General features: G+C 36.2%; 1 protein-coding gene across 1 annotated transcript in view; it reads left to right on the top strand.

Moving 5' to 3' along the window:
- The first annotated feature begins 15,295 nt into the window (after window positions 1–15,295).
- The window catches only part of LOC141623829 (MADS-box protein CMB1-like), a 106,247-nt gene continuing 102,153 nt past the window's right edge, over window positions 15,296–19,389 (top strand). Inside the window, exon 1 of the mRNA XM_074439981.1 lies at window positions 15,296–15,829. Coding sequence (XP_074296082.1) covers window positions 15,645–15,829 — 185 coding nt within the window. The 5' untranslated portion in view covers window positions 15,296–15,644. The remainder of the gene's footprint in view (window positions 15,830–19,389) is intronic.

Raw genomic sequence — 19,389 nt, 5'->3', positions numbered from 1 at the left:
TCAACCCTCTTTTGTGGCCGAACTTGGGGGAGGTTTGGGAGGTGGTTGTTTAGGATTGAGAGGAGAGTTGAGCGGTTGTTGTGGGGGGTGGAATGGGTGGCGGTAAGGCCGTATAAAACGGGTTAAAAGGGAAGGGGGTGTGTGGGTTGTGTGTTGTGTGTTGTGTCAAGTTTATAGTTGTTGTTGGCAGCTGTTGTTGCTATGTTGTCGGGGTTGGTGGGCTCGAATGGTGGCGGCTATGGATGTGGGGTCAAGCCGTGACACCGTGGTGGTGGTGGCCCACGGTGGTGGCTGTTTGGTTGGGGTTTTGGTGGTGTTTGGAGTGGGTATGTCGGGTGTTGTTGTTGTGGGTTAGTATGGCGGTCGTTGCCGTATTTGGGGGCTCGTACGGAGACGTGAGTTGTGGCCGAAGTGATGGTAGGTCACAGTGGTGATAGGTGGAGGTATGGGCCGTGAATGTGACGGGTTATGGGTAGTGTGTTTAAGACGGGTTTTAATTAGTGTATAATGGGTTTGAGTCGGGATTTGAATTTAATTATATTAAATTATATAATTGTATTAGTAATTAGATTAGTTAGTAATTATACATATTTATTTTATTTATTTAGGTGACGGTTTTGTGAGATGGTTTTGTGAGGCGGATCTTACTTGTGTCGAGTACCTTTTGAAAATTTGCTAAAAGGTAGGTTTATCGTACTAAGTTTCGATAATGTGTACATTTGTTAGTGGGTCATTTGTCATTTCTTACATTATATGAGTCGTATTGCATATCGTATTTGGCATGTGTATCATGATGAGTCGATAATTGGCATGTTATGTGGTATATTGCATTATTGTGTTTGTCTTGTACATTGGAGGACATGGTGGATTATGTTTGGTTACTTGTTGTTGTGGAGACGTAAGACGGTTGGGTGACCATCTTACATTTGGGTCGCCTCTTGGACCTTTCCACTTCAAGAGAGATATGCACATTAATGACTTGAGTATGGAGGACTCGTGTGGTTGAGGCACGATGTCTGGCAGGGGATCCGGTTGGCTTCCGGACCCGGTACGTCTGGGCGTGTCCCGGTACTTATTTGTGATATTTGGTGTCGTGGGCGTGTCCCTGGCACCGGTGGTTGTGGGTACGTCTGGGCATATCTCGATACCGGCGTGGTGATTATACAATCGTGTCTCATTCATATCATTGGCATGTTGCATATTTATTTATCACGTTGCGTCTTATGTTTATTTATTGAAACTAACATGTTGTGTGTCCGTGTAATTGTCACCTATTTTCGGGGTGGCCTATGTCGATCCATATGATATTTCCGATCATATGAGGAGCAGGTTGAGTACAGGTTGGTTTTGTGTCACGTGGGAGACGGGACGAACTTTGGACTTGGAGTCGAGTACTTGGTTAGTTCATAGATAACATCGATGGTAGTCGAGTTGTATAGTTCATGTTTCATTCATTCTTTGTTTTGTAAATCACTAAACTTGTTATTTATATAAAGAGTTTCTTAATTGTAATTCCAATTTCACTGCCTCGGGAAACCGAGATGGTAACATTTTCCAATTACCTGGGCCGAGTAAGAAGGAGGTGTTACAGTTTTAGTCTTATTTGCAAAGTGAATAAACATCATAAAGTTGAGTAATAAGAGGTTTATATAAGCACGCGCTATAAAGACCAGTCGGCCTTCTCTTGCCACTCCGCTTACCCGACTCGTTCCCTCAATTCATCTAAAACTAATTCCCGACTCACTATAATTCAAGCTTATAGAATATTATGTATAAAATACTACCTATTGTGCATATATGCTATATATATAAATTATAAATTATAAAATATTAAATATGAAATGTCAAATATAAATATAAATATAAATATAAATATTCTTTAAACTCTGTGTATAAAATTACGGGGCCTTACAACAATCTATTTTAATAAACATTCAACAACCTAATTCAGTAATAAGATACTTTAAACCTTCTGTTTGGCCTATTCCTTGCAAATATTCAATGCATTCTCTTACTAATTCGTCATTAACCATTACATTTCTTGGTAAAATACCAAGAGAAACTAGATGACCTTTCTTCATATGTGGGATTGTAAAACTAGTAAGACCTTTTACCTTCATAATCTCTACCATTACTGATGGCAATGTTAAAAAAGTTGTTGTTGAGTTTTGCTGAACTGTAATAAACAAATACTTACATCAATGGGTCTACTATTACATCAACTGTTTTTGCTGCTTTTTCTACTTGCAAGGATTGTAATGTCCTAAAATAGACAGGGCATTACTGTTTAAGTCTGGTGAGTTAGGAGGTTAGAAAACTAACTCAATTTTGAATCTATCTGAGTTTGCAACAACCATAAAGTCAGGATCATTATTCTTGATATGCGGCCTTACATTGTCTTGTTATATGAATATGTGTTTACTTAATCCTTCTGGTCATTTACCTCTTCAATGCCCCCTAGGTATGTTTCTGCTAGCCCTTGTTGTTGGTTTTTGTTTAGTGAAAGGGTACATCCTAATTTTTCCATCAAACAGAAACGTCCCATCTTGTGAATATATTGGCCTACTAACTGCACATATAAACATAACTTTAGTGAGGTACTTCTTTGATTGACATATTCGATATGGCAAATCCTCACCATTAACCACGTAATACTTGTGTCATCTGTGATGTAAAACCCCTTCTCATCCATGTGGATTGTGTTGCTCATCTCACAGAATTTGATTTCAGTGCTTGGCATGACAATCGGATCTAATGCTTCTTATTCTACTTGTTTAACCATTAATGACTGAAGTGAATGCTTCAATCTCTCAATCTTGTTTACATTTGTTGGTTCATGAGGATGTAGTGGACTTGAATGAGGTATAAGTAAACATTCATTCACCTATGAGTGAACTGTCCCTACTAAAACACTTGTTTGTTTTGCAACCTTATCCATGGTATCTCTAAGAGAGAAATGGAGTGTTTTTATATGTTCGACATTTGAAAAACTTTTCTTTCTATTTTTGTTGCCTATTCTTTTGCTCTTTACATCTAACATTTGACCCACTAACTTTGGTTCACTAACAAGTTTCCATATGTTAGAAATGGTTCTTGTATTGACACTCCACTTTGCAGCTGGTTCTATTATAAGGCCACGACCTAGCTTGCCATCTTTTGACTGTTAAAATAAGAAGATTATAACTTCTTGCCTTCCTGTTTCAGACAAGCACTTTGTACCTATTTGAAGGAGATTTTTTTTGTTATTTTTGACTATAACAATTTATTAGAATGTAAATATTATGGCAGTAAAATTTATGTTTGTTGTTTTGTTATTGAATGCTATAATAAGGTATAAAAGAAATCTATTTTTATAAAGCAGATTTCGCTGGGGTTGTTACTCTATGAAGTTGATGTATTTTGGTGGGAATTTTTAAAGTTTAAGTAGCATTTGGTAGAACTTTCACATGTTTAAGTAATTTGGTGGGGTATTTGGATCCTTGTAATTTTTTGGTGGGAGTAATTAGATGTTAATTTTGTGAGTAATAGCCGGCATTTTCTTACTAATAAAGTATCTTTATTTTGCACAACTTGTACCTTTTATATTTTTCTAATGGCTTATTAAAACTTGTGCATAAAGCAAATATGGACTATGGAGCTGAATAGGGTGAATATGTTGTATTTATATGTACAAATAAGGGTTATTTAATAAGAATATGAATTATGAGGGTGCTTCTCAAAATACTCCAAACTTTATTTTAACTAGCAATAAAACGAACAAGTACACTCATTCCCTTGTACTAGTATACTCGGATACATAACGCCTCTTTAATCCCTTTTTTTCTTTTCTTTTGTCATCTACAAATCTAGAATACATAACGCTATTGATTCTCCACCAAAACGCCATTATTAATCCTTGCCAACACGCCCAATTACTCTTCCTCGAATCTCATCGTTTCCAAATCGCAACAAATTTGGAGATGTAATTTACCAGATTATTGTCTTAATATGATTTGGCCTTTATCTTTCTTTTATCACCTACTATTTATGAGGTAGACCCGGATATATTTTAAAGCATTCAAGTATACCTGCAAGAATTGGGCATAGAAGAAATAAGAAGGTGTCTTTTAAGCTTAATACCATTAATCTTCTCCTGTTCTCATTTATTTTCTCCAAAACAATAACTATCTTCCCAAAACGCCATTAATCTTGGGCATTTTGTATCTTCCCCAAAACGCCAGTTGACAAGGTTTGCCCAACAGATTTCGAGAAAGAAGAATTCAACGGTCTATGGTAACGCCATTTTGAGATTGAAGGAAGAAGGATTCAGAGCTGTGGTGTGTGGAGAAAGAGAGATCATTTGAATGGATATTCTGATTGTTTTTCTTTTTTTGTTCCTACTTGTTGAGTGGTTAATTTGATTGGGTTTTTCTTACAATTAAGGATAAAGATTTTTTGGTATTGTTTAGCATTTTGTGTTGTTTAGTAAAAGTAAGCAATTTGTATGATTTATTCATCTCTTTTTTTTCTTGGATTTGGATGGATTGTTTGAAAAGGTATTCTGATTTGTGAATTAATGAAATTTAAGGAAATAATTTTTTGGGTCTTCGTTGGATTTTTGTTTAAATAAGTTAGGAGATTTGTGTGTTGTTTGATTTGTCATGATTTGTAATTATAAAGGAAGAGGATATATAAGGGAGGAAGATGAAGTTATTAAAAAAAGGTTCAATTGCAAAATACTACCTATTATAGTCAGTATTTTTCAAAATACTACATATTATATTTATTTTTTCAAATTACTACCTACAAAGCTACAACTTTTCCTAAGTTGCTACCTTATACCTGGATTTAGGACTTAATTAACCATAATTAACCATTATTAGGTGACTTTTATTGATTAATTACCCTTTTTTAATTGAATTCTAAATAATCTACTCATAATATCCTTACTAATCCTTTCTTATCCATTCACCCACCACCATTATCAACATCCACCACCCTCAACAAGCATCACCATTATTAGTCACCACACTCAAGGTCACCACTCTTACACTACAGACGACCATTCCAAGCCGCCTCCGATCCGATCCTACTACCTCACTCCGCGATTGCCGCACAGAAACCTTTCACCACCGTAACCCTGACCACCACTATCATTCCCGCCTCCCTTCCACTATGAGACCTAGCTCCTTAGCTCATTGCGCACTTATAGGAATCGTACTCCTTAGATCTACGGTTTTCGATTGTTGGTAGGGCCTTAAGTGCGGTGGTGGTGGTGGGGTAAATGTGGGACTTGGGTGGGGTTCTGGTGGTGGATACGGTTTAGGCTGTGGCTGGATTATGGTCGAGAAGGTGTTCGGTTGTGCTTGTGGTGACCTGTGGTGGTGATGGTGATGGTGGTGGTGGGTGGTGCTAGAAATGGTGAGGATGGCCGGAATAAAGGAGTGTTTAAAGAGGGGTAAAATGGGTATAGCATATTAAAATCTGAGTTTTTGATCATTTGACCTCAATTAAGATCTAATTTAGGTATAAGGTAGTAACTTGGGAGGATTAGTAACTTTGTAGGTAGTAATTTGAACAAAATAGTATAATATGTAGTATTTTGAAATTTTTTGACTATAATAGGTAGTATTTTGCCATTTTTCCTAAAAAAAATTACAGGTTAACATGAGGAGGAAGATGAAGATCAATGGTAAGGAGGAAGGTGGGCTTGTTTTTACCTGTTACTCTAGGTTATTAAAGTGACAATTCTAATAAAAGAGAACGGGTATGATAGTTAATTGTATTGATATTAAAATAAAGTCGGAGTATTTTGAGAAGTACCCTCATACTTCAGAGTATTCTCATTAAATAACCCTACAAACAATAATAACATTGAAAGAAAAATGCAATTAAAAGAAAGGTATGGAGATAATATAATAAAAAACAAACTATATAGAAAATAGAATTGGCCTTTCAATATTTTTTTTCAACTAAACATATATTTTCAACATCAAAGAGTATATTTGTCCAAAACATAAGATGAGATCCTTAAAACACCCAACTGAAATTCTAGTTCTTTAACGCAAAATTTTATCAAAGTTTGAGTCATTCTTTTGTACTCACTCTCTCCTAGCGAATAATTTACATTTGTTATATTTTGTAAGGGATAATAAAATAAATGTAAATTATTAACTGAAACAGAAGAGTAGTTAACTTCGAATTCGTCTCATATAAATAAGTTTTAGTACTCCGTATTATTTCCTTCGTTCCATTTGATTCTTTACGTTTGTTTTATATACATACGTCAATACAGGTTTTCTTTTGTTCATATCTTCAGCTAGACGTTACTAAAAATTATAAAATTTTGATTTTCACAATCTATTCAGTGAGAAGATTTAAACAAGATCTCATTCTCATATGACTATCTTTTATCTTTTATGTTATATGTTAGAAGTTGTATTAAAGATTCTACTTATTAATAAATAATACCAAAAAAACAAAGATAAAGAAACAAATTTAACGGAGGGAGTACAGACATTTACACAACCCTATCACTTTCATGTTAAAAATAGACAGTAAATGCTAGATTTTGATAGCTAGTAAAACAACGACACGTAACGGAGATATTATAGAGAAGTGGCATGGACAGAAATGTGCTTTTAGCAGGGTCGTACGATGTGGTTCGGTGTACCAACAAGTCCCATTCAATTGACCCAATTCAAAAAAAGGCTAATCCGAAAATTGAAATTGATCCTGATTACAATTTTCGAATGTGACTCAAACATCACTCGAACTTTGTTGGCCCGTAACTAACCCGACTCAAAAGAATCCAATCCAAAATAACTGAACTTGAAAATAACCTGACAAAACAAAACTTTAATTGAATAAAAAAGACTTAAAAAGACTAATTTAAAATCAAACTTCATAATATTTACGTTAAATAAACTCATCAATTATCAAAATTAGACTAAAAATAGGTAATAAAGCTAAAAGTACTTTTTCTCTGTTAATCATTGACCCGAAAATAACCCGGACCCGAAATAATCCGACCAGCTTGACCTGACCACTGCATCGAAACATAAACGAAGCCCAAAATGACCTGACCCAACCCTAATCAACCCAAAAATATGACACACCCAAACTAACCCGACTCAACTGACTCATTTATTCGGTGTAATCCATACTTTTTACGGGTCATGACCCTAGAAAAACGAGTCTAGTCAGGTTGGATTTTCGGGTTAAGTCAGAATTTGACGTCTAATTATTTGTTTATTATTTATATTACTACTAGCTACCTCCCATCCTATTTATTCCTTGTCTTTCTTTTTGGCACAACAATTCCTACCATCCACCATCAACACAGCCTCCACCATGCAACCATTGCCATCTCACCGATAATGACCTCTACCTTGTCGACATCGTCCTTTACCTGATGGACAACCACCACGGTAACCGAGTTTGACCATAACTCAAAATGAGCTCGCCTCAATAAGACCCTACTCGAATGTTTAATGTTTCAAGACCATAATTCCTATAATAATTCAAAATAATCTAGGTAAATAAGGAAACAAAAATACCCTTTCATTAAGTTATTACTCCTCCGTACCATACAAATGGTAACGTGGTAAAAAATGGGGGTTTTAAGAAAAGAGGGTAAAAGAAGGGGTAAAAAGGGAAGAAAATAGGTAGGGTATGTAGTTGTGGGTTTAATTGTGAGTTGGTAGGTGAGTATGTAGTGACATTTTATGTAAATATCAAATGTGTATAAGGATAATTTGGTAATATTGTGGGCCAAATAAGAAATGTTACCATTGGTGTGGTACGACCGTATTAGGTAAGGGTTACCATTGGTCTGGTATGGAGGGAATATCATTTAATCAAAATATAATTTTTCATCAAACAATAATATTTGCAATAAAATCTAAATTATAATTTTTTAATTAAAATAAGATAAATTCGCTATAATTTTCTAAACTGTAAATTTCTAAATTATTATTATTATTATATATTAGAGAATGACTTGAGACATCCTTCGTATAAAACAAAATTTTAAACTGATATTATTAGCTTCGTAAAAAAATCGTTAAATAATTTGAGAAAAATTATGAATTGTAATTATTAGTTTTATGATAAAGGAAAAAAAGAATTTTCATTAAATGCACATTTTTATAATTTTACTAAATTTTCATAATTAGTTCATAGTCGAATTTTTATTTTATTTTTCTCTTATCGTAATACATTGAGGTGTATGACAAGTCAATTCAAAAATGTATAAATAATAACTAAAAAAACCTCAATTTATAGCGCACATATTAATTTAGTTCAATTCAAATCATATAAATTTAATTCGAATCCTATTAATTTAGTTCAAATTGATAAGATCTAAATTCAAATTCTTTTAATTCAGTTTATTTCAGTTTAGATCATATAACTCTTGTCTAGAATATTGAAGTTCAAAAAAACCAAGGCCTTACTGGCTGTAGCTTAGGATTGAAAATATTAGTCATCACTCTCGTGCAATAATTTATGTACACCCTCTAATTTACCACTCTCTTCATCCATTTTCATTCTTCATGTGTTGTTGGACACCAAAACCAAGGGAGTTAGGAGAGTATCAAGTGAAAAATGAAAGTTGAGTAAAACTGTAAAAGATGTGGCGTGGGAAATTTAAAGAAGGACAACCAATAAAGAGAGTAGAAAAATAAAAAATGGACGAAGAGAGTATAATGTTTATCTTGGATTTTATTTTGTGAACCTCCGTCCTCCACGGCTTTACAATAAAATAAACACATACGAGTATAATGTATTGTAGTAGAAATATGAGGGTTTTGAGAAGTTTAGTCCTTTCTTATGGGGTTGATCCTTTGTCATATTGTTTTACTTCCTACATTTCATTCAATTATATATATTTACCTTTTTGGACATTATTTATAAGTGGAGAAAGTTTTCAATACAACTTTTAGTATATAGCATAAGAGATAGTTATGTGAAATCTTGTATAAATTGTCTTATCGAATACATTGTGAATATCAAATTTTTATAATTTTTACTAGATATAACTAAAGATATGAACAAAAGAAAATCAGCATTAATATACATGTTTAAGGCAAATGTATAGAATTGAATGAGTACTTTTTAAGTGGTTACTTAAGTGAGTGAATATAATTGATTTGCTTTGATAATAAGCATATGACTCCTAACCCGCCAATGAACTTTCAAGACATCTCTAATATAAAACCACATGCTTCTCTCTCTAAAAGCCCTAAATCAAAACCCCCAAATATAACCTAATCTGATCCATCACATTCAGCCGCCATCTCCCGACACCTGCGCTTCTCTGCCGATCGGCCGTACGTCGGAGATGAGGCGGTTTCTTAGCTCATCTCTGACGGAACGATTCTCCCGTCTCCTGGTTTTTTTTCCATTTCTGGTAACGGCTCATCTTTTTCGGGAAGTGCAATACCATTCTCGTCTCACATTCTGATCCTTTAAACTATTTTCTTTGTTTGTCTGCTTTTGTAAGCAGCCTTTGTTTGCAGCACCACCTGTGTCAGATTCTCTTCCTCTGTTCCCTCGTCCTGTCACCGAAAACCCTACATGTAACCTAGGGGTGATCCCCCCATTCCCCCCACCTCTGGTTTGACCCTTTTTTGTCTTGTTGGTTTGTGTCGACGAGTATAGCTCGTCCGTTGTGCTACGGTAATAGGGTCGTTGTTTTTCTTTGAGGTGACGATTTGGGTCCGTTTTGTGTTTCCCCTCTTTCCCCCACCAATCGGCCCATTTTTTGTGTCACTAGTGTCGGTCAGTGTCATCCGTCTGTTTGGTCCTGTTGCATGTAAGGCGGTGGTCCTGGGAGGTATAGCTAGGTGAAATGGGTGTCTTTTATTGGGTTTCCTGTTCAATCCTTTCTCTTGGCATTGTTGCCATAAAATTGGTAAGGACTATGCTGGTCCTTAATTGTTGGTTGCTAACAATTAAACGTAAAGTTTGTGCTGAAGTTAGATTTTTTTGTCTTCATCTTTCTGTGTGTTTAAGGATTGGTTAATAGGCTCCCTGGTCAGGTGTTTGCGACGCGCTCGGATGTGTCTTTTGGGACTGATATGGTGTTTCCCCCCTTTCCCCCACCTATCAGTCCTTTTCCTTTATCACTAGTGTCTGTCTGTCGCTTTGTGAGACTTATAGGTGGTTATTGTATTCTTTCTTCCGTCTGTGGTGAGTCGTTGACGGATTGGGTTGATCTTGTTTGGGGGTGAGTCGTTGGTTGTATCGATATGAGCCTGATGTGGAGTTGGTTGGTCTTATTGTGGTGGTTTTATTCTTCATGAAAGGACTTTGTTGGAATGTAAGGAGCTTAAATAACCCCCTTGCTCCGACTATTGCGAAGACTAGAGCAATTCTTTCTAGTAGTTATTTTGATTTTCTGCTCTTAGCTGAAACAAAATGTAATGTAGAATTAGTTGATCTTATTTTCCCTTCTATTGGGTTTACTCGGAGTTTTGGTGTAAATGCTAATGAAACCAAAGGAGGCCTCTGGTTTGGTTTTAGGCCTGATGCTCATTTTGAGTGTACTTTTGCTTGCCAGAACTTCATTATCATTAAAGTTATGTAATGCAAAGGTAGTTTTTGTTATTTGTGTCTTATCTACGGTGAACCGGTCACTCATAAGCGTGAAGCTGTTTGGAATGATCTTAGTCAATGGATTCGCTCTTTTGAAAACTCTTTCCTACTTATAGAGGACTTTAACCAAGTTGATTATCAAGAAGATAAATGGGGAAGTAGTAAAGGTCGGATTCCGGGAGCTTCATTTTTTAATAAATGGAAGACTGAGCATTTTTTTATCGATATTCCGTTTAAGGGGCCACGATTTACTTGGTGTAACAAGAGGGAAGATCATAGTATAGTGTTGGAACGGCTTGACAAGGGTTATGGGTCGTGGGATTGGAATAATATTTATCTGAATTCTGGTATTATGCATCTGCTTATTCAAGTGTCATATCATGCGCCTATTATATTTGAGCCTGATTTACTTACTTCTAATGGTAAAAGACCTTATAGAATGGGGGCTTGGAACCTGGACTATGAGGAATGTATTTGTTTGGTACACAACGAATGGCCTGACCCTGTCTCAGGTTCGGTTACAGTCAGAATGATACGTAAATTATCCAGAGCTAGAAATTGTATGCGTCTTTGGTCTATTTCGAAGAGAAAAGAATAGAATAAGAAATGGAGTGATTTTGATGACACTTTGGTTAAAGGTTTGCATGAAATTGAGACAAAGGGCACGACTCGGACTTTCACTACTACGTATGCTAGTCAAATGGAGTATGCTAAGGTCTCGGCTAAATATTGGAAACAACGGGACAAGATTAAATGGAACACAGAGGGAGATACATGCTCCAAGTACTTCTTTAAATGGGTTAAGGGTAGGGCAGGTAGGAATTATATTGCTGGGATTAAAATGGATAATGGGGAGTAGAATTTTGACTGAGAACATTATGGGATTATTTGTCCAATTCTACTCTGGCCTTTTTAAGGAAGGAGTGAATAAGATCTCGTTTGATAAGTATTTCCTTACTGTCAAAAATTTGTTCATGGTCAATAAGGGGTTCCTTTCTCCGGATAATACGGATGCTCTTGGCACCCGTTTTACGCCCAAAGAGGTTCGTACGGCAGTGTTTCAGATGGGTCCGTTAAAATCTCCGGGACCTGATGGTATTCCTGCTATTTTCTTCAATAAATCTTGGCACTTTATTAAGCATGATGTTATTGGGACCGTCTTGGCTATCCTCAATGGTAATATTTCACCCGAATTCCTAAATAAGAATTTCTTGGCCCTTATTCCTAAATATAGCGCCCCTAAAGCGGTTGATAACTTCCGCCCTATTAGTTTGTGTAATGTTATAATGAAAATTATTATAAGGTGTACAACTAATCGTCTGAAGAAGTTCAAGGGAAAACTAGTGGGAGACTTCCAAAATGCTTTTGTTCCCGGGAGGAATATTGGTGATAATATATTAATCACTAATGAAATATTACAAAAAATTTCTTCATCTATAAATGGTAGGATAGGTAGGATGGCTTTTAAAGCGGACGTGAGCAAAGCTTATGACCGTCTCGGCTGGAACTTTATCAGAGGTACGCTTGTTTTGATGGGATTCCCCTGTAACTTCATTGAGCCGATTATGAAGTGTATTACGACGGTGTCTTATGAAATATTGGTTAATGGAGTTCCCTCAAGACGTATCCATCCGAGTTGCGGTCTTCGTCGGAGCGATCCTCTTTCTTCTTTTATTTTTGTACTTTGTGCTGAAATTATATCTTAGACATTCTACGTATGGAGAAGGATGGGCTTTATATGGGGAATTAAGATTAGTAGGAACAACATCCCTATCTCTCACATGCTTTTTGCGGATGACTCCATATTTTTTATTGAAGGTAATCTAAAGAGTTGTGTTAACCTGAACAAAGTTATTAAGGATTATTGTCATGCCTGAGGTCAGATTATTAATGATCATAAATATTCTATGACTTTAAGCTCGTGCTCTAGTCTATCCTTTGCTCGAAAATGTTTGAAAATCTTCAATATAGCGTGTGACACTAATATGGGTGCCTACTTGGGTATTCCTACTGATGTGGGACTCTCAGGGTGTAATAAGAGTAAAAGAGAAATATTTGAGTTCATTGGTAAGGTAAGGAAACGATTATCTTCATGGAATTGTGTTCTTCTATCGCCGGCTGGTAGATTGGCTTTGATTTCTTCTGTCTTGTCTTCCCTTTCTGTTTACTTTATATCAGTATTTAAAATACTGGTAAGTGTGACAAAAAGATTAGATGTTATCTTGTCACATTTTTGGTGGGTGGGTCACAAGAAATCCTTCTATTAGCTGGTGTAGTAGGCTATTCCTAAGCCAACCTAAAGGGAATGATGGCCCGGGCATTAGGCGTACGATGGAGTTCAACCAAGCACTTTTAGCCAAGATTGGATGGAGAATGATTACTCACCCAGATTCTATTCTTAGTAAGTTTATTGGCCCTAAATATGGCTTAAAGTGGCGTGATGGTGATCTGTTTGTTAATGAGGGCAAGAGTAACTCTTCGTGGGGATGGAAACGTATTGTTTGGGGTCTTCAACTCATTAAACCTCTTTTATCTTGGAACATCTCTCCATCTTCTGATCTCCGTGTTTGGAATATTAGATGGGTTAATGGTTCTACGCTGAAACCAATAAGTTTAGAGCTTCTTCTTGATTCACCTAATTTAAGTAATTTGAAAATCAAAAATCTTATCTGTAGCAGTAACTGTTAGAACCAGAGATTTGTGTCTATATTTTTTTATGAAACTTCTGCGAAAGACATTCTTGCTATTCCGATTCGATGCTCTGAAGGCAACGACAACTTCTTCGTCATCCGGGAATTATTCAGTTAAGATTGGCTATCATATTGCACCTAAAAATTCCTGGAATACCTCAGCAACCCCGAAGGACCGTTCAAGAGTTCTAGATGCATGCATGGGTGTCTTTCAAAAAAATCCTATGGAACCTATCGGGGCCCAAAAGTTGGATCATACTTTTTTGGAAACTTCTCACTGAGTCGTTGCCTACTGGGGAAGGATTCTTAAAAAGGGGTTTTGATGGCCATTTCACTTGCTTACTTTGTGATTCATAAGAAACGAAAACGCCTGATCACCTTTTCCGTGATTGTTCTTTTGCTAATAGAGTTTGGGCGGGAAGTCTTTTGGGGATTCGGGCACAATCAGGGGATAATTTGAGCCTCCAGTGTTGGGTTTGAAACTGGCTTTCGTTTCTCTTTAAGGCTGATAATAAACAAGAGGCGTGTCTTTCTTTTTTTGTGTACTATCTGCACTATCTGGGTGGTAAGGTGTAGAAAGGTCTTTGATAATACTGAGTGCTCCCCTATTGGTGCTATCTTATTATATCAAGATTCATTTAACTTGGCTCTTACTGCTAAAGATAGGACTCCGGGGTCCATAGCTTTCCAAACACCTTTGGAGGAAGACTTGACTAACCTTAGGAACAGAGTATCCTTTCCTTTGATTCAGAGTGTTCTGAATTGCTCTCGGTCTCATATTTATGTGGATGCTGCGTGGTCTAAGGAGCTTGCTGCTGGGTTTGGTGGGTGTATCATGTTAGATTATGAAGTTGTGTCTGAATTTTGTATCATTGGAAGTGCTGAGAATGCTGAGCAGGCGAAAGCTATGGCAATCAGGGAGGCCTTGAAGTGGGCACTCTCTCGCAACATTCTTTATATTAACATTTTCTCTGATTGTCTGCAGGTTCTTGCTCAAGTCCTGAAGTATTCTCAACTCAAACATTGGACTAGGAATACTATTGACGACATCTCTGGTCTAGCGGCAAATTTTCATTGTATTTCTTTTGTTTATGCTCTTTGAATTTGTAATAAAGCCGCTCATAGATTAGTTAAGCGTGCTACTAAGCTGTAGATCTCGATAACCCGATTGTCAAAAAAAAAAGAAGACATCTCTAATTTTTTTGTTCACTAAGGTATAGTTGTATAAAGTTTATTTTGACTTAGAAATTTTATACTCTTTCATATTCACTTTTTTCTTCTCCTTTTCCTTTTGCAACATAAATAAGAAAGTGATTTTAGACTACGAAAAACACACTATTTCACATGTAATTAAATTTAGACCACACAAAACTTTTAAGATAAATCAACCTGAAAAGGAAATAGGGAAGAAAGACTACATAGAAGGGAGTATTATCGTTGTCGAAACTTTTAAACGAACGGAAAATGTACACGATGCCCTTGAGGTTTGCCATATTGCACAAAATACCCAAAATTTTGATCCGAAAAACTTTAAGAGGCCATAACTAGTCTTTACGAGATCGGAATGTGACGTTTTTTTTTTTCAAATCGACCGCCTTTTGGAGAACTACGATTGGAAAAATATTGTCGTATTTGGATCTCGTGGCTAGGAGTTTTTGAATGTCAATTTTTTTTTGACCGAACAAACTTTGAGTGACCATATTTCTTGGTCACGAATCCCAAACTCGATTTATTTTTTTCAAATCGTAGTTCTCGAAAAGACGATTTATTTGAAAAAAAACCGTCACATTCCGATCTTGTAAACACGAGTTATGACCTCTTAAAATTTCCGAATCAAAATTTTGAATATTTCATTCAAAATGGTAAACCTCAAGAATATCTTGTGCATTTTCCTTAAAAGAATCATCTCCTTTAAAAAATGTATGGTTTTCATGAACACATGTAAATGATAGATATAGAAAGTGTATTATCTTAAAACCAAAGATGAAACGTGTATCTAACTCCTACCGAATATGGAACAATTTTAGTAATGTCATTGGTACTCTTTCAGTCAGGCCCTCCCTACAACAAATAACAAAATAACTCTGAAAGGTTTCCATTTCCTCTCACTTGCCTTTCTACTCTCTCTAGTCCCTTACCTACCAATATTATTTCAGAAACATTTGAAAAAAAAAAAAAAAACGGGAAAATGGTCTAGAAATAGTTGAAAAACTAAAAGAGGAATTGGATTCCATAATTAGTATAATCTTACAATTGATTTCTTTCTAGTAAAAATAACTTGGCAACAATTTCTATTTTTTTTTTTATATATATATATATATATACACATATATATATATATATATATATATATATATATAGATATAGATATAAAAGATGGGGAGAGGAAGAGTAGAGTTAAAGAGAATAGAGAACAAAATAAATAGGCAAGTAACATTTGCAAAGAGAAGAAATGGTTTGCTTAAGAAAGCTTATGAACTTTCTGTTCTTTGTGATGCTGAAGTTGCTCTTATTATTTTCTCCAACCGTGGCAAGCTCTATGAATTTTGCAGTTCCTCCTGGTATTTTTTTTTTAAATATTAATTATTCTATTATTTATTCTTGATGGATGGTACGGTACTTCCGGTGAATACAAGATTTTTTCTTACCAAACAACTTCTCTATATTTTGTCTTTAGTTTTTAGTATAGGGCATTTCTTTCCTGCTTTTTTTTTATCTATAAACGTGTTGCTTCTGGAGGATCGATCAAAAAACCTTGTTTTTCCATTATTAATTAAAGAACATGATTATTGTATGTGATCTCTGATTTGGCTCATTAAGCTCATCATTTACTCCTTTACAACTTAATCACTACATATTTTAAGCTCCAAAATTCTTTCTACTTTATGGCAGATCGATAATTAACAATTCCTTATATTTGTTTAATTGTGAAATTAAGCCTTCTATGTTTAAAGTGCAGTAATTAATCTCTTTTAAACAAATAGAAAAAATTAAATCGAATCAATTCTTTATACTTTTATGTTAATTTATACCATTTCTAACCACACACAAAAAAAAAAGATTACAAACATTACTACTTCTATAGAAATTTAGTAGAAAAATAATTTTAATTACATGAACAAATTATATAAAATTTATGAAGTAATTAAATTTATATGAATTGTATAATACAGAGTGATTGGTAAATTAAGAGAAATATTCTAAAATTTATATCGAATTGTATAGTACAAATTTATAAAATTGTAAGAGTCAGTTGAATATGTGTGATGAACTTTAAATAAAATTGGGTTTAATTTTACTTTTGGCTAAAGTACAAGGGTCATTTACAAGCTTTTAAAAGTTAAAGGCTTAGTTCCGTAACTGAACAAAACTTAACATTAGGCTCAGTTCTCTGCACTTCATAATAACATTAGCAAGAGGACGCAACAGGATGATATTAGAGCAAATAAGTTTCACAACAGTTTGACAATTCGAACTAAGAACAAAGTTGCCCTTGGACTTAACTGCGTATACTGAATTCCTTCTCTAATGGTGAAAAGCTCACAAGCTAACGGGTTAGGAGCATGGCAACGACTCGTTCATCCAAAAACCCAACGCCCATTCCAATCCCGAACAATACACCCAATCCCACAAGAAAGAGAACTCGAACAAAAAGACGTGTTCACATTGATTTTAAGGCAAAGGTCAGGGGAAGGGAGCCAGGGGCCTAGTGATAAGCCTTTATCATTTTTATTTGTTAAGCTTTCTAACATCCCGATCTAAAAGAATCGTGAATTTATGCACGAGATTTACACTAGTAAACTTAGTAAAACACTCAACGAACTTCCCCGTGATAAAGATACTTCCGTATCCTTCCCCGTGATTACTTCCGTACCTTGTTAATATTGTGTATATATTTTCATATATTCTTCTTATCTTAGTATTAGTTTACTTTACTAAGTCCTAGCTATTAGATTGTATACTAGGATTCCTTACCTCTGGTATAAGTTACGTAGGATAGCTGCACATCGCTTGTATATATACTCGTGTTTTACATCAATGAAATCTTAAGCTTTCCAAGCCATAAACTCTCTTTACATGGTATCGAGCACCTGATCCTTTTTTTTTCCTCCGTCCATATGACCTTGTCTCACACTATTCCCAACAAAGATGAACCCATAAAACCCTACTCCTCATCAACATCAATTCGGTCGAGAAATTGACCGGCTTAAATTACCAATCGTGGAGGATCCAACTCTCCTCACTCCTCCTTGGCTGTGATCTTTATGGGTACGTCGATGGCACGTTTCTTGCTCCGGCCAAGGAACTCACCAGTGCTACCGACACCACATCTGACAACATTGCATTCAAAACTTGGTTCAAACAAGATAAACTTCTCTTTGGATCTGCACCCTCACCCCAATCGTTAGTTCCCTAATTCTTAAGGCAACCACCACGAAGGAAGCATGAGACATCCTTGAAAAAACATATTCCCTGCCCTCTCGTGGTCACATTAAGCAACTTAAATTCAAACTCCGTAACCTCACAAAAGGCTCGACCTCTATTTCCGAATTTATGAATAAAATTAAAACTATTAGTGATAAGCTTGCCCTCCTTGGCAGCCCTATGTCCAATAAAGATATCACGGACCGTGTCTTTGAAAGCATTGATGACCCTTGCTATTAGTCCGTGATTGATGTGGTTCATGCCCGTGACACCCTGATTCCCTTTCCTGAACTCCATGAAAAGCTCATCAACAAAGAACTTACTATCCAAATTGGTGAACAATCCCACACTTTTCCCTTTCCTGCCACAACCAATCCCACTTTTACCGCCCGTATTATCAGCCCAGACCACCCACCCAGCCGGCCTATCAACCACGACCCACAACCCAGCCTTTCTATCAACCTCGCACCCCTGCCCCATCCTCTAACCCACCTAATCAACCACGCAATCCCTATAAGGGTCGTTGCCACTGGTGCAACGTCCAAGGCCACTTGCTCGCCTTCTGCCCTGTTTTCAAGGAACTTTACCCTGACATCAAAGTTCCTCGCCACCCTAAAGCTAGTACCCAGCCTCCCAAAGCCCACACCACCACTGCTCAACCCTCTGATCCGACAGCCTATGACCCGTGGCTCCTTGACAGTGGTGCTTCGCATCACGTTACCGCTGACCTCGAAAACCTCTCCCTACACTACCCGTATGATGGCACTGACGAGATTGTTATAGGCGATGGTTCGGGTCTTTCCATCTCTCATACCTGTTCCACCTCCTTTTCCTTTAACTCTCGTACTTTTTCTCTGTCTAACGTTCTTGTTGTCCCTAATATTCGCAAAAACATTATCTCAATTTCTCAATTTTGTAACGACAATAATGTCTCTGTTGAATTCTTACCCACTTCGTTTTGTATTAAGGATCCTAGCACGGGGGCACTCCTTCACCGCAGTCTAGTCAAAGATGGTGTCTATCAACTGCTTCCTTCACCTGTGTCTCCTCAAGTCTCTTCGGCACACACCTCTTCCTCGGATTTTCACCATCGTGTCAGCCAACCTTCATTTCCTATTTTAAAGCAATTAGCTTCTCATCTTCATGTTTCACACATTAAGAATACTCCATGTAATTCTTGCCTTATTAATAAAAGTACGAAATTACCGTTTACTGCTTCCTCTCTTACTAGTAGTGCCCCTCTTGAAGTCGTTTTCAGTGATCTATGGACATCTCCCATCTACTCCGTTGATAATTTTAAATACTACGTCATCTTCGTCAATCATTTCACCAAATATGTGCGGTTTTAACCTTTAAAACGTAAGTCAGACACGTACTCTATTTTCACCCGTTTTAAACCCCTTGTTGAAAAACAATTTCGAACCACGCTCCGCACACTTTACTCTAACAACGGGGGAGAGTTTCAAAAACTAGCCCCTTACCTTGCCACGAATGGTATTGCACACCTCACTTCTGTTAGAAATCTATATCTCATTACTTAACATATTCATATATGTATCATTTTAATTTAGTCATAAAATTAAAACTAGATCTTATGCATGCAAACTAAAACAAAAGAGATAAGAAAATCAATTTCTCACCAAATAAATTTCGGTCAAAAGGGGCACCAACAAGATCTCCTTCTTGTTAGTTCTTG

The sequence above is a fragment of the Silene latifolia genome, chromosome X (genome assembly GCF_048544455.1).
Source record: "Silene latifolia isolate original U9 population chromosome X, ASM4854445v1, whole genome shotgun sequence".
NCBI classification, from domain to species: Eukaryota; Viridiplantae; Streptophyta; class Magnoliopsida; order Caryophyllales; family Caryophyllaceae; genus Silene; species Silene latifolia.
Note: the sequence above shows the minus strand (reverse complement) of the source record. Positions and strands in the feature narration are given on the sequence as shown.